At 32.9% G+C, this 18,342-nt stretch overlaps 1 protein-coding gene across 2 annotated transcripts; it reads right to left on the bottom strand.

Annotated features, from left to right (window-relative positions):
• Positions 1-1,158: 1,158 nt before the first annotated feature.
• On the bottom strand, positions 1,159-12,859 carry LOC106056826 (arginine/serine-rich coiled-coil protein 2-like). 2 transcript variants are annotated; one of them, XM_056006121.1, is made up of 9 exons: positions 12,627-12,859; positions 11,249-11,588; positions 11,027-11,106; positions 9,714-9,851; positions 8,562-8,840; positions 7,630-7,783; positions 6,760-6,929; positions 3,290-3,409; positions 1,159-2,854 (listed from the first exon to the last, which is right to left on the bottom strand). In XM_056006121.1, exons 1-9 carry the CDS (start codon positions 12,690-12,692, stop codon positions 2,597-2,599), a joined length of 1,605 nt encoding a protein of 534 aa, XP_055862096.1. In that variant the 5' UTR covers positions 12,693-12,859; the 3' UTR covers positions 1,159-2,596. The 2 variants fall into 2 exon arrangements, with proteins under 2 accessions (XP_055862096.1, XP_055862097.1); XM_056006122.1 differs by having other exon boundaries at positions 6,760-6,902.
• Between the last annotated feature and the right edge of the window lie 5,483 nt (positions 12,860-18,342).

Below are 18,342 nucleotides of genomic sequence, written 5' to 3'. Positions count from 1 at the left end.
CCACCTTAACCTGCGATATTTGTATCTCTCCAAAAATAGGGCTCCACAGTCACATGAAAAAGTGCTCCACAAGATGAACCATAGTCGTTCTACGACTGAAGGAAGCCAACTATGCAGGGGTGAACGACTGTATAGAAAATACAATAAATATACATGATACAGGTAACCCTGTCGTATCAAGTAAAAACAGAGGATGTTTGGGTCACGAGGCCTTCATTAGCTAGACAAAAAAAAAAACGATTAACACAAAATAGACTTATAGTTCACTCATTTATCAGATGTTGTTAATTGTCAAAAGTCATCCTACATTCACTTACAAGGTACAGTGGAGAGAGTATGAATTAAGGGTGGTAAAAAGGGACGCAAAATAAAATACAGAAGCTTCTTCAAAAAAGATGATTACGTCGTACGCGTGTTCCTAGGTCAATCTAGTCATGCTTGTTAATCAGACTTAAATTCTGCCAAATGGTTGGTTTTCTTGGCTGTTAGATTGTCTTAATACATAAGAGACGCAGTGTTTAAAAAGTTTTGATGTTATTCCAGGCAACTTACAACCTGCAAGTGATCTTATTGCTTACTCTACTGCTGACTAGTACTAGAGTCTCGCCAAGGTCTTGGTTGTCCCAATGTGCTTTGTTGATTACAAAACAAAAAATGTAGTTGCCTGTTACTAATCAAAAAGCATTTGCCTTTAAAGCAGTGTTTCTCAAACTGTTTATCTGTGCAACCACCCTCCTTCCCATGGCCAGTTAGAAGTCTGGTGTTGTTTTAAGATATACCGTAAGGAAAAAGAAACAAAAACATGTCATTATAGGTCTATATGAAACAATGTTTTAGGTTATTTTTGCATATACATTTACAATGTTTGAAATCCATAATTCACTAAATGAATGTTCAGTAAAGCTAGTGCTAAGTAGTGCTTCGTCTACGTCTTTTCTAAACTAAAAAACTTTCTAGAATTTGTATGCCTTATTAATTTAAGAAGCTCTCTTCAATTATGTAAAACATTTCCTTTAGAATACTATTATAAATTATTAAATGTAGCTGTACACATTTAAATACTTATATATATATATTTTAAGTAAATAAAATCTTTTCTGAACAAATGTTTTTTTTTAATGTTCACACATCTGTACTACATCAATTGAACAACACACATTTACTTTTGAAACATCTTTATTTACATCTGATAGTATTAACCTGTACTTATCAGATCAATGTATAAACACATGAAACAATCAATGAGATACATGGGCAAAACTGACTGTGGACACCCAATAGAGTATTTACAGTCTCTTCAACAACAAATGAAATGTAATGAAGACTGCATAACCACAGCTATTAAATATAGTCACTCACAACAAACATCAATACTATTAAAGTTATACTCCCTGTAGCTTGTTGAGCTGGCATTCAAGTAAAACAATGAATAAGCAAACATACAAGCCAAGTTCTAGAATGACTTAAAAAAAAAAAAAAAAATAATGATCAGATATGGATTAAAAAATAATAGACTATTTATATTACTCAAAGTTTTTGGCTTACTTTGGTATGGTCTGTAGGAATGCACATTATAAATAGATAATTAATATTTCCAAATATCTAATCAGTGAACATTTTATATGAAAAGGTAATTATCAGTTATGAAATCTATAGCCTTATTTCCAATAATATCTATTGAAATAATGCATCAATGTCACTGTAGAGTTTATGATAACCTGGTACTAAAAAGTAGAGCATTTAATAAGGTGTGCGTGCAACATTTTTGTTGTGACAAAAGAATTTTTAAATTTTTTTTTTGCAGCATTCACCTCTTTTAGGTCTGCATACTTAATATCTGCTTAATTACCAACTTGACTAATGTGAGTCACTATTGAAAGTAGGTGTAAAATTATGGACTAGTCTTCGTTTACCAATTGTAATCATAGTTAACTTTTCAAGTATAGATCTGTAGTCTAAATGAAGATTATCTTATTGATCTAAACCTAGAAGTTATGAAAGTATGATAGTCATAACCTGCATAGCTCTGATGTTTGATATATCTAATTCATTACAGCAGAAGTCCACACATTCTCTAATAGAAGGAAGAAATAAATCTCCCAAACAAATAAAGAATAAAACATCATTCCTTTAAAATTAAAACTGTACAAACACTCTTAATCATGAGGACAGCATGACATATACAGAAAAAAAAAATTGTGCAAAGATATCACAAATACTATTTACAACATGACAATGTTAGCTCAGGTAACTGATATTACACTAACACCACTGAGTGGCAGTTTACTAATATCTTATACACACAAGTTCCCTCAAGAACACAAGTTAACTTTGAATAATCACTTATGATGCCAACATTAGTAGCCACTGAAAAATGTACTGAACACTGTTATTGCAAATTAACTTTTGATGAAAATGATACAATACATACAAGATGTCCTGACATTTATGTGTGTGGCTTAGTTTATACTAGGAACTAACAAACTATTTTGTCCAGGTATCAACATAATAAATGATTTTCGTATAAAACTATACATTCATTACAAAGTAGATTTGAATGAAGTTGACACTCAGTTGAAGATCTTTGTCCAGCAGGTCATGTTCCTGGAGGTGGATACGAGCTGGATCCAAACCCTAACCCTACACCTCTATGAGTGTGAGTTGCCATGCGAGCAAATTGATATTCCTTGTCTAACTTTTCAAACAGCTCCTTCTGCTTCTGTTCTAGCTCCTCCTCATCCTCTGCCAGACCTGAGTCTTCCTGCTTGATGCCCATCAACTTCCTGAATTTTTCTTTGGACTTGTCATCATGGTCACTGGACAGGGTAGTTGCATGCCATTGAGAATTAACTTCCTAGAGTGTTAAGAATGATAAAACATCAAATCATTAACAAAAAATATATGATATGAATTGAATTATGGTAGTCTGCTCAAAAATAAAAAGTTACATATTTTCAGTAGCAGAGTTACTTAAGAAAAACACTCTGTGGTCAGCACACAAACAAGCTTCAGGTGCTCAAAGTATACTTTTAATAAAATCAAGTTAAAAAAAAAAAAGGCCTTTTTTGTTGTGTACAGCAACTTAACTCCTCTACCAAAGAAAAGAAAGAGGAAGCACGGAAGACAATCTTCAAGTGAATCTCTAAATTTCAATTCCCTTCAATTTGCAAGTGTTCAATTCATGGTTGTACGTCTCACCAGCAGCAATGGCTCAAACTCTCTAATTTAAAATAGTATGTGGTGGTTTCACCGAACTATATATAAAAAAAAAGATCAACTATTTCCCTACCTTCTCTTTAGTCTTTGACCATAGAAGTTTTCTTTTCTGCACCTGTTCAGCATACTTGACTGGATTGATGGCAGCAGGGTTGTAGTATTTGGGAATCTCAACACCAGTCTTTTCTGTGGTCTGTTCACACAAATAAATAGAATTAAGGTTTAAATCAGTGTAGGATCACTACATAAGATCTTTGACAAATGCAAAACTGTGGGTCATTGTTCAACCTTAATCAGTACTTCTGTCATTAAATTCCACTAGAAAAATATCAAGATATCTTGATACTAATTACATGCAAGAAGTTATCTGTTATCTCCCAATCACCCCCTATTGTAAGTTGATTTTTGATATAGACCATCCAATTATTGTGGACAAGATTTTGTTGGTATACTAAATGAAAATACTAAGATGTACCAAATGAGATATAGAATGTAAACAACTATCAAACATGGAAAACCAAGAGCAGAAAGATTAAGGATAAATAGCGCTTGGTTGTCCTAAAGAGCTATAACAAGGTGGGAGAGTGTTTTGTGTTAGCTATGTAACACCCTTGTTAAATGCTCTACTTCAATTACTCTCAAACTAACTAAACTAGTAATTACTCATGAAATACATATGCGAGTAGATTAAAATTATATCTTGATTCTAGATCTACTCATTAATCTCAGATCTAGATCTAAACCAGATAGACATCTATATATACTAATGCTAGCTGAATATGACCTGTGGGCTGCGAGCAGGGTTTACCTGATTTGTCTAAATGTTTTGCTCTTTAATAGAGATAAGTTTAGGTATTTTTGTTAATTTTAAGGCCCCCTCAGTGTGGGAGGACATTAAAGATACACTAGGGTCTCTGCCATGACCCCTAAGGAACATTTATGCAAGTTTTATTATGATTGGTCAAACGGTTTTGATTTCTATGAGGGACATACATGCATATGCCTTACTTTGTGCTTTATATATTAGATTAGTCTAAATCTAGATTAGATATAAAACGTTTTGTCTAAAATGTTAACATTCTATAAAAACAACTAAGAGTGCATGAAAAGCATGGATGCAAGCAACAGAACCCCGTTTTGCCTGCAAGGGGGGGTTGGCAATCCCAAAAAACCTGCAAGCATGATGCCTCTTATACTTCTCGACATAAATAAAACATTTACCGCTATATATGTATATATATATAAATATATATGTCTTTAAATACAAACTATAAATTCTAAGCTTTTACTTAAATTACTATAATCTACATGTATGTTTATTTCATTTTTTTTTATATATAATATGCACATAGATAGGCCTACCTACTACTACTATATTAGTATAAATCAAACTTTGTAGCAACTATGTTAAAAGTTAACTCTATTTCAAATAAAAGATCTAATAGATCTAAATATTTATTGGCTGACAGAGTAATCAGTAGATCTTACCAAATATAGAACTAGTTAACTGGATCTTCTAACTAATGGTAGCTTAGAGTACTTAGTCTTAGACTGATTTTTATACTAGATATCTAGATCTAGTCAAGATGTTATTTTAATTCTATGATAATAGTAACAAAGTAGATCCATCAATTTACATCTATCTATAATCTATATCTATGTCTAATAAAGAAACTAGTAAGTATTAAGTTAATTAAGTATTACAGATCTAGACATACAATATTCTCTGAGTCTAAGTTTAGACTTTAACTTGTCTAGGAATAGAGTATAGAGTGTCACTAGAGCTACTATTTAACTAGATATTAGATTTTCTCTAGATTTAGGTATAGACTAGACCTAAATCCAAATTATATACTCTAGATTTAGTTTCAGATCTTGAAGTTAGATCTATATACACTAATCTAGTAATGCTAGATCATAGAAGTGAGCCCTGCCCCTACTAGCCCTAGCTAGAATCATCTACTAGATTACTAGATCTAAAATCTAAATCTAGACTAGAGTCTTGCCTTTTTTAAATAAGTTTTTTTTATTATTAGATCTAGAATCTAGATTTAATTAGATCTAGAATCTAGACTTTATTAGTAGAATATTATATCTGATAATAGATTATAAAATAATACTAATAGATACGATCTACTTTTGATCTATGCTGCTTCTGCCCAGGGACTAGAGTTGACTAGACTTGACTAGACCTAGTCAGGCTAGTGGTAGATTGTAACTGTAAGATTCTAGATAATTATTCCAATTATCTAGATCTAGCCTGACTAGGTCTAAGTCTAGTCCCTGGGCCTGGATATAATTAAATCTAGATTCTAAGACTAGATCTAAATAAAAAACTTATTTTAAAAAAGGCAAGACTAGAATTGACTAGATCTATATTATTATATAAGTTTTATAACTATCGTTACTATTATTATTAATACGGCGATGATCCGGTACGGTAATTTCGCATTTTCGGGTAAATACGTTCAACTTCTAAGATCATTTTAAAATGTAGAAATAGATCTAGAATCTAGATCTCTAGACTAGATCTAACCTTTAGGTCTGGTTTCAATTTTTATGCCGGCAGATCAAACTTATTAGAATTAGATCTAGATCTAGATAAATAGATCTACTTGCTAGATCTAACTTAGGCGTCTCAGGCCGGGGCCATACGGATTTGTTTCTAACTTTTGTTTACGTTTTTGATACAAAGCGAAAGTTCGGAAATAGCGCATGCGCTGTAGCTTAAGAATTGTAACTTCCTGTCTTTCTTTGAATTCGACTTATTAAGTTTTAGTTTGAAAGTACAAAACGTGAATGTGAAAAAACAAAAAAACAAAAAGTCCGATACTGAATCGGCAATCAGTCGGACTGGCGTTTGCCGGCAAGCTTTTTTTTAAACTTCGATTTTGCCGGCATGCCGGCTATCTTGCATCCATGATGAAAAGTGAAAGTCTCACAGATCCTGAGATGTGAAACAAGGCTTATCAAATTAATCCCAAAATGGCAGCTTGCACGTAGAGTACATAGGTCTATGAAAAAACTAGGATAAATGGGAAGGGAAGATGAAAATAATTGACCAAAATCTTTTATTGACAGATTTAAAAAAATAAAGAGAAAGGGGGGAAATCCAAACCATTAAAAACCTGGGTCCCTGGAAAAGTGTCACCCCTGCTCTAATCAGAATAGGTGCAAGAGTTTGAGCACCATTATCTTGCATGGGAAAAGAGAACATGTCTGATGGTCAATGCCAAATAGGTTAAAATTATAGAAATGATATTATGTTCTTAATAAAGAATTATTACCCTCTCATATGGTCACTTTAAGGTAAATTTATATTTTAGGTAAATTAGCTTGCGCTTCACTTCTAAATCTAGGTTACTTTATTTTGATAGCAATTATAATAAGTAGGTAGGCCAGACACTTAGGAATAGAAGTGAAAGGACTAGGTTAGGCCTAACCGCTTTGCATGACTGGAGTATATTATTAAAGTAAATAAAAAAAAAAATATCTTTACAGATGAGTCAGCATCAAGAAAAAATCTGACAATAAAACACTTACCTGCTTCTGTAGCTCTATCAATGACTGCATGGCAGCTTCAGAGGCTGTTATAGTAGCTGCAGCAATACCAGCTGCATTGGTAATTAAATTCGCCATTAAAGGAACTGGAGGTTTCTTCGGAGCAGGTACTTGTTGAGTTCCAGCTGTTTGAGTACATATGACAGTACCATCTAAAAGTAGAATAACAACAATTCATACAGGGGTGCCACTTAGTTTACCCTAACATGAAATCTTTCAAATTTTGACATGCCCAGAAACCACATTAGCCTCCCTTCCTAAACCCAGAAACTTATGTGCACGAGTGAATGTTTAAGTGTTGAAAATTTAAACTAGAAAAATAAGAATGAGAATCTGTCCATTGACTAACTAAAAGCATTCCTTGTTTAAATCAACCATATGAAAGTGAATATTATTCCACATCCTTCTATGAAAGAGTGACTAAAAAGTATATGAAGTGTACACTGACAAAATTGTATCACATAAGATACAGTAGAATTTTAATTATACCCTCATATAGTACATATTTAGATAGAAATTTGTATGATGATGCTTTAGTTGGTTTGATTGAAGATGCTTTAGATGTAGATGTAACTGTTGAGGTTTGATGCTTTTAATGGGGCTTTCAATGGTAATGGTTATAATGAGGCATTAGTTTTAGAGGTAAATAAAAAAAAACAAAAAATTGAGCCCTATAAATCAAATTTCTCAGTGTATCATGGAGAAGTGGCACCCCTAAGCCTAAACTTACTTACATTCTAATAAATGGTTTTATTCTTAATCTAAAAAAACTTGTCTTAAGATGAATAATTAAGCTTGTAGAATGAACTTTCAGCTAGGTAATTAGTAGCCAGAACTATTAATTGTATTTACCAGTATTCAATAAAGCAGTAGTGACATCTCCGCCTTCTTCAATAGCCTTTATCAATTGCTGTCTCATTTTTTCTTTGAAAGTCATTGGTTTAGATGGTGGTGGCCGGCCAAAACTTGCCCCTGCTTTTATGACTTTTTCTCCATATTTAATCACCTTAAAAAAAAAAATTATTGCAAAGTATTTTATGAGAAAAAGAAAAGATATTTATGATTTATTATTTAATATAACTGGATCACATGTTTCTCACAGTGTATGACAAAGTGTTGGGTGACAGACCTTTTGATTTACTCTACACTGAAAGGTTAGTTTACATGACAGAAGTTAGAAATGGAGACACAGTGGCTGAGCTTATGAACAGAGGGTCCCGGATTCGAAATCTGGTGTAGACTGGGATTTTTAATTTTGTTATCTTTTGGCGCCTCTGAGTCCACCCAACTTTAATGGGTACCTGACAATAGTTGGGCAAAAATAAAGGCGGTTGGTTGTTTTGCTGGCCACATGACACCCTCATTAATCGTTGGCCACAGAAACAGATGACCTTTAAATCATCTGCCTTATAGGTCGCAAGGTCTGAAAGGGGGAACTATTGTTAGAAATACGTGATACAGACAGAAAATCAGTTTTTTTTTGTAATGACAAGATAGTCCGACATTTGAAATGTAACTTTGAGAGAGAAAAATTGATAGGATGAAGCCATGTTAAGATTTTATTTATTTTTGATTTGTGTAGAACATTTTGAAAGGATATAGTATCTAACTAAATTAAGCTTTTAACTAAGTAATTTTACAATTTACATTTAGATGTACAAAAAAATGAAATTTTAAAATAAGTAAATTTATTTTTTCTATTCTTTTTTTAAATACATGTATTGGATTTATTTTTATACACAGACAACATTTCTATTAACATGCACAATAAACAAGAAAAATACCTTTCCTCCCCTTGGGCTTGGATTCCTTCTTCTGCTCCTGCTCCCACTGCGACTCCTGCGTCGGTGCTCACTGTTTTCTCTACTGCGACTTCGGTGATTACGGTCATGGCCATCTTTGCTCCTGCTTCTACTTCGTCTACTACGCTCACTATCTCTCCTATTTCTGAAATCTCTGCGCTTGCTATGCCTATCACGTTCTCTGTGCTTACTCCGATAGTAGTCTCTGTCTTTGGATCCACGTCGATCTTTAGAACGTGACCTGTGAGATCTGTGTTTCTTCTGAAAAAAAAAATTATATATGTTAAATACAAATAAACTGGAACCCAGAGCAAATAACCATTTCAAGAGAACAGAACTTGTTGATTACATGAATCATTCTATGCCTTATATACACTAAAATCCTACTTCACCTGCTGTAAATTAAAACATTAACAATTTTTTTTGTCATGGTCCTCAGAACATAGTTTTTATACACTACAAATATTGTACAAGCAACACTGACTGTACAAATGTTCTGCCCCAGATACACACAATTACGCATATCAGCATCACCAATAACTATACTGGTCCTGGGTTAGAACCTTGGTGAAGACTAGGATTTTGAATTTCTGGATTTTTAGGGCGCCCTTGAGTCTACCCAAATCTAATGGGTACCTGACTTTAGTTGGGGAAAGTAATGCTGTTGGTGTTTGTGCTGGCCACATGATGCCCTGCTCGTTAACCATTGGCCAAAGAAACAGATGACCTATAGATTACCTGCCTTACAGATCGTAAGGTCTGAAAGGGGAACTTAATATATATATAACAATGCTGAATAAATCAAAACTTAATAACTTAAAAATTGTCACTACAGTAGTAAACACCATGAAATGATCTTCCATACCCTAAACTATTTCATCCTCCAGTGAAACTATCATGACCAACCAGCTTCCCTATTCTCTCTCTCTCTCTCTCTCTATATATATATATATACACACACACATATTTTAAAGCTTTTGGAATATATAAAAGTGATTTAGATCTAATATAAATCAAATTCACTTAAGTATAATGCACAATAATTGTTTCTTTATTATCAGAAAATAAAATCAGAAAACGTTATTTTCTTTCATACTGTAAACATTCATTTATTGCAAAACACAAATAGCTTACTTCTTTCCTGCGATGCTTAGACCTAGAACGATGCCTGGATCTAGATCGGGACCGTGAATGCCTACTCCGTTCTGATGATCGTCTTCGTTTAGAATGTGGACTCCGAGATCTTGATCTACTCACTGATCTATTTTTTATCTGAAAAACAATAATAATGAATTGAAGAAAAAAAAAAAAGGTGCATATCATGCATTTAGGAACACACAATTACGAACCTAGTAGCACATAGATTAACAACAAAAAAACAAGAACTTACTGTAAAAAAAAAAATTTAAAATATGTACAAATAAATTTGTGTTAAGTGATTTCACTTTTTATTTTTAATTGTTACTTATACTGTAATAAATGAAACTAGACACTCTACATTGCCTGTTGTAATTAGTGAGCTGAACTATTGATACAAACAAAACAACACCAGGATCATGACAATGACTTATAAACAACAGGTATTGTACACAACTGAAAGTTATTTACTATTTTTTAAAACAAATTTTGTGTTACAATTTATTTAAAGATATATAAAAAGTTACACATATTCCATAATTATTTTGCTTTCGAAACTATAACCCTGATACTCAAAATTATAAATTACTAAAGTGTCACATCTACCAGGGTCAAAAAGTTTGAAACAAATGTCAGACCCTTCTTACTTACGCTGCAGGGCCGTCGCTGACGAGCCCAACTTACACTGTGGAAGTTACACCATCACATCCAGCATTAGTTCAGCATAACGGACCAACTACAGGTCCGCTCACAAGAGGAGCTCTTTTTGAAGTAGTATTACCTATGTATATAGCAAGCAAGAGGTCAAACTTGGGTTCTCTAGCTGTGGTCAAAGGCCTAACAGCTTTTGACTTTTGTATCAATACATGAGCGCGCATAATAAACAATAGCTTTGTATGGGTTAAATACTCACCCTATAAGTCTGACAGGTTTTTTAAAATGTGAAATTGAATTCACAAGATTTAAAAAATTTGCTTTGAGTTATAAGGCACTCAGTGATGTAAAAAAGAATCTCTTTAATTTGTAAATACTAGGGAAAAAAAATCCCCTTCTTTCTTTTCAATGCCGAGAATGAGTTCCTGAAGAGAATGGTTGGTTCCGAATGGCTCAATACTTTAAAAAATTATTTTTTTTTTTTGGTATTAACGAAAAGCAGGATAAATGAAAGACAATATATAGCAACTTAACTAGTTACACCCAGGAATTGAGAAACAAAATGTGACAGCTAACCCTATTTAGCTATACTATTTAATGCAACTGACAATGATGAACAAAAAAAAATAAATATATAAATTTCAAAACAACCGTACCCTTTTTTCAGCAGTCTTTTCTTGTGAGTCTTGCTTCAGATCTTTTTTCACTTCAGGCTTATCTCTAGACTCAGTTTTACCTGCAATTCGTACAAATAAATAGAAATTAAAAGTTAGTGATACAAATGTCCTTATATTTTAAATATTATATATTCACTAATAACCGACTTATTTAAACACATGAACATTTGAGAGTATCAAGATATGTCAATTGTGACTTACTTTCTTTGTTAGGTTTTGACTCTGTTTCTGAGTCATCAGAGTCAGTAGACATATCAGAATTAGAACTTTCATTCTCTGAGGAACTACTGCTACTGCTATGGCATCTATTTTTCTTCCTCACTCCTGGAGGAAGATGAGACTCATCCTCCTCTTCTTCTTCCTTATCCTTCTTTTCAGATAAATTTGAAGGCATAGGGTTTTCCAATACTTTTTCAGCAGATGGTGTTTGAACTTCCTTTACAGCGTCCTTTTTATCAGGCACACTTTCTGAACCAATCATTTTCTCAAAATGTTCCCATTCAGATTGAAGAAGTCCAGCTGATCCTGATTTCATAGATATCTAGAAAAGAAATGTAAAACTGTATGGTTAGTGCTGTTGTTTGATTCCATAATAAAAAAATTAATAGGGTGTTTGAATTAAATTATGATTTTCTTACCAAAATTTATTTCAAACAGCCAACAGACATCAATGTTAATGATCTTATATTATATTTGTTTTTTTTTCTTGTTTTTTTTTTATAGTCAGGGAATAAATGGGCAAATGTTTGGAGTGAGCTTGATACATTGAATGAAGTTAAATGCCTAGATCTAGACACTAGACCTACTAGATAGATATAGACTATATTATAGAATATAATTTAGATTTATAGAGTTAATAGAGAGAATATAGAGGATTCATCTATTTAGGCAAGAATGGCCATCCTAGCCTGTACTATACTAAAGATCATCTGTATAAGAAATTTATTAAATGAATAAAAAAAACAATTTTAACTTTTTGACGCTCTCATCTTCATTATTCCATGACAGTCCATGTCAACCGATCAATGTTAGGTCAAAACGTCACAAAAAAAAATCATAACTTTCTTACTGTTCAACTTACATTCATAATTTATACACCATTGGCCATTGGAAATTTCTTTCAAAGTATTTTAATGATGTTTTAACGAAAAATTGTTTTTTCAAAGGTAATTTTTTTATTTCACATCAGTCACATCCCTACATTTGAAGATGCACACGCACCATTAGTATTAGATTTTGAATTTTAACTTTAACATTTAGAATAATTTAGATCTAGATCTAGAGTCTAGAACTTAGAAAGCACGCTAGTTTCACATTCAATATCAAAATAAAGAAAAGATGCAATCAGCAATGACCACAAAAAACAGCGAGTTATTCGGATTCATGTAATGTCCAGAATAAATAAATTACTCTCTAGATATATCTAGATTCTAGATCTCGTCCGATCGAAGTCATTCATCGTTACAAGTCTTGCAACAATTATTATATTAAACAAACGTTACAAACTTACTTAACTTAGTGTTACAAATAATACAAACTTACAAACTGTTACTAAACTGTTAGTTACAAACTTACAAACCTGTTCAGTTGCTGATCTATTCGAAGTGTTAGAAGTTTCATCATCATAACTAGACAGTAAATCCATAGTTCACAATGATAGGTCTAAAATTCGAATATCATGCTTTAGCTTTGATAACAAATAATATAGATCTGTTCTTTATAAAATTAATACAAAATCTAGATCTATTAAAGACTGGTATTCACTACTCGATCTATAACAACAATGGCGTGTAGATTAGTCGTTGTAAATTTCCGGTTACGAATTGCCAGATAGGAAATGCTACCAGTAGTCAAAAAAACTAAATCTAGATTTATGAAAGACTAGGATCTAGCTCTTTCTCTCCTAATTAACGATACTATCTATCGTCGAATTGACCCCATTAAATTAAATTAATTTTTGGTTTCATAAAGTTGTATTTGTTTTATATAAAAAAGCATAAAGTCTCCTATAATTCTAGATATATACCAAAAGTAACTTTTTCAGGCAACAAATAAAAATGTTATTGAAGAAACATGGTAGAATGTACAAATATGAAAAATGAACAAGTCTGTCAGAATGTGGAAAATAATAACGGAGATAAAGAGCTAGAATATAGAATATATGGATTTGTTTTACAAATTCAAATAGGAAATCTGGCTACCAAGTTTAACAGAAATGCATTCTCAGTGGGGCCATCTATATTATAAAGTATACTAAAGTCACTATTGCGGAACAGTTTGCAGCTACTTTTAGTTTTGAATTTTTTGCTCCGTAATTGTTAGACCTATGGAAAAACTAAAAGTACCTAGGCGTTGCCCATCCATTTTCCGATAAAATGGACACATTGTTTAGTTTTTCAACACATATTTAAATTTAAAAATTCAACTCGACTGAGATATGGTCAGTCACAATTACGGAACAGGATTTTTTAAGAAGTCACAATTGCGGAACACGGTAAAAATGTCGGAACAAAGCCTATATAAAGTCTTATATAATACTTGAACTCCTTACTCTTTACACTTTTTTTTTTTAAATTAAAGCTAAAGACACACATTAGATCTAAGACTCACATTTTAGATTCTTTACCTCTTCTTTAATTGTAATTGACGTCACACTACTCTGATTTTCCTTACAAGGTTTATTTTCCACATATTCTTTTTTGTTATATTAATATTATATAGATCCTAGCAATGGAATTGAGATGCTACAGAAGGATCCTAGGCATCACATTCAAAGACCGCATCACAAACCAAGAAATCAGAGACAGTGTTACTGTAGCGATCGGAGCTCATGACGACCTGCTTACTATTGTGAAAAAACGAAAGCTAAAAACCTTTGGCCACATTACGAGATCTACGGGGCTCGCAAAGACCTTTCTTCAAGGAACAGTGCCAGGGAAAAGAAGAAGAGGCAGACAGAAAAAGCGATGGGAGGACAACATTAAAGAATGGACAGGCCTGCCATTGAGAGAGGTTCTGAACAAGGCAAAAAAAAGGGAGGAATGGAGAAAGACGGTCGACAAATCTTGCCTGGTGCCCCAACGGTCCAACAGACTAAGGGATAGGTAAAGGTAAAAGGTAATATTATATAGGTCTATATGATATTATGATTTGTCTACTTTTTTTCTGGACGTCTGGTAATCATAAATTCTATATTATATCTAATATTATTCACTAAATGTTTTTAAATTTATGTATACTAATGCAAACTCATATTTAAATTCCGAAAATCCAAATCCTTATGTAAATATTAAGCTAAATGCGCAGGTCAAATGAATAACATCTATAGTGTTCCACAATTGTGACTATCTTTAAAAAGGTAAAACCTGGGTAAACACCTCCCAATTTTTTAAAAATTGAATTCCAGAAGGATAGCTATGAAATTACATTTTTTCACATCCATTTATAAACCGAAAATTAGGTGTATCATGCAGGTGATGGGTCATTATCATTTTTAAAAAGCCTTAAGCCTTGACATATGCGGTTCTCCTGGTACGTGAAAAATAATGGACGATTCCACACCTGTCAACTTTAACCTGGAGTCAAAATTAATTTTCTGCTGTTAAAGGAAACCCTGTATATCGAAAATGTAGAGAAATGGACTATGCGCAGTACCGTTAGAGTAGTTTAGCAGAAAATTTCAAAATAAAGTAGATTTTAACTAATTTCGACGAGCTGTTCCGCAAACATGCCTGTTCCGCAATAGTGACTCGCTAGAATGTGTGGTGTATGGATGTATGTTACTTATAGACATCAAAACCGCTTGACCAATCTTGATAAAACTAGGCAGGAATGTTCCTTGGGTACCAATTTAGACCGTAGTGTATGTATTGTAGCCCTAAAACAAACTTAAGACCCTCAAAAAAAAAAAAAAAAAAGTTGTCCGACTCTATTACAGCTATAGTATTTTATGGATCTAGGCCATGTCTACAATGTTGACATGAGAAAAGATAGAAAGGATTTAGACCTAGATCTAATTTTAAGAAATACACTTTGCGCAGATAGTTTTTTACTTTGACACATGAAAATACAAAAGAAGATCCATTGATTTCATTATATAATAAAATTAACCTTCAATTATGTGTTTCAAAAGCATTTTTTACATAAATTAGTTCCTTATATCTGTGACTACAGATTTCCTGACGAACATTCTTTCATTAGACAATTCCGTAATGAATCGCGTACTAAATATTAATTCGTTTAATTGTTTACTTTATAATCCCATCCCTAGATCTAAAACTCTAATTCAACTCTAAGATGATAAAACTTCTCTTCGCACAGATAGTTTTATACTTTAACATATAAACATATTAATTAAAGTCCATTCATTTAATATTTTGATCAAATAAACATTCAAATTTGGTTTTCTAAAGCTACATACATTTACGAAAGCCACGAAGCCGAGTTGAGATAGGCTTAGATCTATATTCATTCATGAATCGCGTACTAAAAATTATTTCGTTTAATTGTTCACTTTATAATCCCATTCATTTAACAAAGCTATCGCTCTTTTCGTTTTTTAATAGATAAGAATGTATCGACCTCGGGTAAACCCATTTTCGCAAAACTAATTTTATTTTCGTAACGAAAGAGAAATTACGTGAATGGATTATTAGCTAAGTTTAACATACATCTAAATCCAATCCACTAGATTATTCAAAAGCATTTTTTACATAAATTAGTTCCTGATATCTGTGACTACAGATTTCCTGGCGAACATTATTTCATTAGACATTACCAATGGTTACACATTAACACATCTCTCTACTGAGTCTATTCCTAGGCCTAGGTCTAAAACTCTTATTGAACTCTAAGATGATAAAACTTCTTTTCGCAAAGATAGTTTTGTGCTTTAACACATAAATATACTAATTATTGTCCATTCATTTCATATTTTAATCAAATTAACATTCAAATTTGTTTTTCTAAAGCATTTTAATACATTCGTTCGCTGTTCGCTAAAGCTGCGTAGCCGTGTTGAGATAGGCCTATATTCATTCATGAAAAAAGGTCACGCATGCACAGCACAGAATGAACTCTATAAAAGCCAATGTTTAACTCTAGATTAGTGTAGATTTAGATCTATGTCTACCTCAATATATACTTTATACTTTATACACATGAACATACAAAATTTAGTCTATTCATCTCAAATTTTAATCAAATATATGTAGGCCTACAAGCAAATGTTTTAATTTGAAAAAAAAAAAAAAAAAAGATTTAAGCCTATTAGCTATTTTGATTTGATAGCTTCATTCACACTATTTTTATATTGACACATTTGCTTTACTTATTACATTATTATTTCGTTTAATTGTTTACAAAACACTCTCAGTTACTAAATCAACAGTAATGCGCAAATAAAGACCCGCGGGTCGCGGGTAACATATATCTAGTATAAATATAAACGTATGGCGCATGAATCATGAGCTGCATCATCGCCAATAATTTATCATTCTTCTAGGACAAATTTGTACAAATACTCCTTCTTCATAAGTTTAACAAGTATTGCTCTATTTCAGGGGTGGGCAAATTATGGAGCGGGCCACACGCGGCCCGCCATAGTGTTTTATGCGGTCCGCGGAACCAACAGAAGTTTTGTGTGCCGACAGATTATACATATAAAAAATGCAAATATATTAAAAATAAATAGTTTTTAATATCTATATAAACTATTGAAACTTCTGATATTTATGATGAAGAGGCCAAAGAAGCATTGTGTACGTGACAATCTAAAACGTTTAAAATAAAAAAAGGTGATTCAAATTGGCAATATGTCGAAAATATCCGACGCAAAGGCCAGTATTCATTCAATGCTAGGAAGAACTGTGTTGAAAGAGTTAGGTATCATGGAACGAGAGTGTAAACGCCGATGGAGCCGTGCTTTGACTGAGAAAAACATTAATTTGTTAATAAATAGAAGAACAATATCCCTACCATAAACTCTACAGGGGAAAGTTTGTGCAAAGCTGAATTGAATATCAAACATGTTATTGACCCAATTAAATCAGTGATCCAACCCAGAGCTAGGAGACTTAACCACTGGCAGTTCTGAGAAGTAGCCTACTTGATTTAGAAACACAACTCTCCGATGTTCAGTACCACTGCAGTAACCGCTGGGTTAGCATTGGCAAAGTATCGAGAAGAATATGGGTTTTAAAGGAAGAAATTGTTAAGTTCCTTGAAGTTGAACGACATTGACTGTGACTTTGTTATTAATATTTCTAATGAAGATTGTAAGACAGACTTCAAGTATGTAAGACAGAACACAAGTAGCCAATATTGCAATGTGTTGTTAGCACATGATATTTATGTGCGTGTTCAAACTTTTCAAATAAAGCTATCCCATTTTTCTTGGCAAGCAAGAGAGAGAGAGAGAGAGAGAGAGAGAAAGAAAAAGAAATTGGGAGTTAAATTTGAAAGCAGCAAATACACTAATGCATGGGCTATAAAGTATATTAGGGGGATCCTTAACATGTGACCCATTTACTGAAATTTGCAAAAAAAAAAAAAGAAAAATAAGATGTTCCGGCAAAAAACAAACAAAACAAAGCAATATAAAGAAGCCAGGGAACAAATCAGCCGGTGTGTTTTTCGATAGATTTAGACTAAGAATAATAAGTCTGTGCGATTAGAAATATTTTTACCAATTGTTTTTGTTTAGCACAATTTCATGCTTTTAGCTTTCTCAAAGCGCTATGACCACGCTTCCCACAATAGATGTAATGGTATGCCATATTTGCAGAGAAAGAGAGTATCTCATTCTCTTTTTCACCAATATTTCAAATGTAAAAATATAATAATGATTTTGAAATGTGGTGTCCCCGTTCAAGGGTTAGGTATGATGATGTGAGTGTTACAGAGGTGTGTTATAGTATAATTAGAAATCTTGATTACCTGCGGAATCTCTCTTTGATCAAACCAGAGCGTCTCTTGCCGCAACATTGGCAAACTTTGGTGTGTCTGGATTAGTTAAGCTTGCGATCACTTATCTCGGCAAATGTTTGTTTCATCTCATTGGTTCCACCTGCCGATGTAAATAGTGCAAAGATCTAGATGATGCTCGGCCTGATGTTGTATGACTATTGGGAGGACAACTGTATTGGTCGCCAGAGACGAAACCGCAGAGTGACTCCGAGATGTGCTATAGCATTATGTAATGTTAGAGGTTGGGTACGGGACAATCTCCTACGAACAAACAGTGGAGGGATGGCACCATGCATTGCGGCTATTGACAGGTCATCATCCCAGTGTCT

The sequence above is a fragment of the Biomphalaria glabrata genome, chromosome 12 (assembly GCF_947242115.1).
Source record: "Biomphalaria glabrata chromosome 12, xgBioGlab47.1, whole genome shotgun sequence".
Taxonomy (NCBI): Eukaryota; Metazoa; Mollusca; class Gastropoda; family Planorbidae; genus Biomphalaria; species Biomphalaria glabrata.
This window is presented reverse-complemented; position numbering and strand designations above follow the sequence as displayed.

Coding starts and splice junctions, on each gene's coding strand:
- LOC106056826 (XM_056006121.1), bottom strand. CDS start 12,692: ATGGATTTACTGTCTAGTTATGATGATGAAACTTCTAACACTTCGAAT. Junction 11,107..11,248: donor GTCAAAACCTAACAAAGAAA/GTAAGTCACAAT, acceptor TACGAATTGCAG/GTAAAACTGAGTCTAGAGAT. Junction 6,930..7,629: donor TACTGCTTTATTGAATACTG/GTAAATACAATT, acceptor TTCTACTTTTAG/ATGGTACTGTCATATGTACT.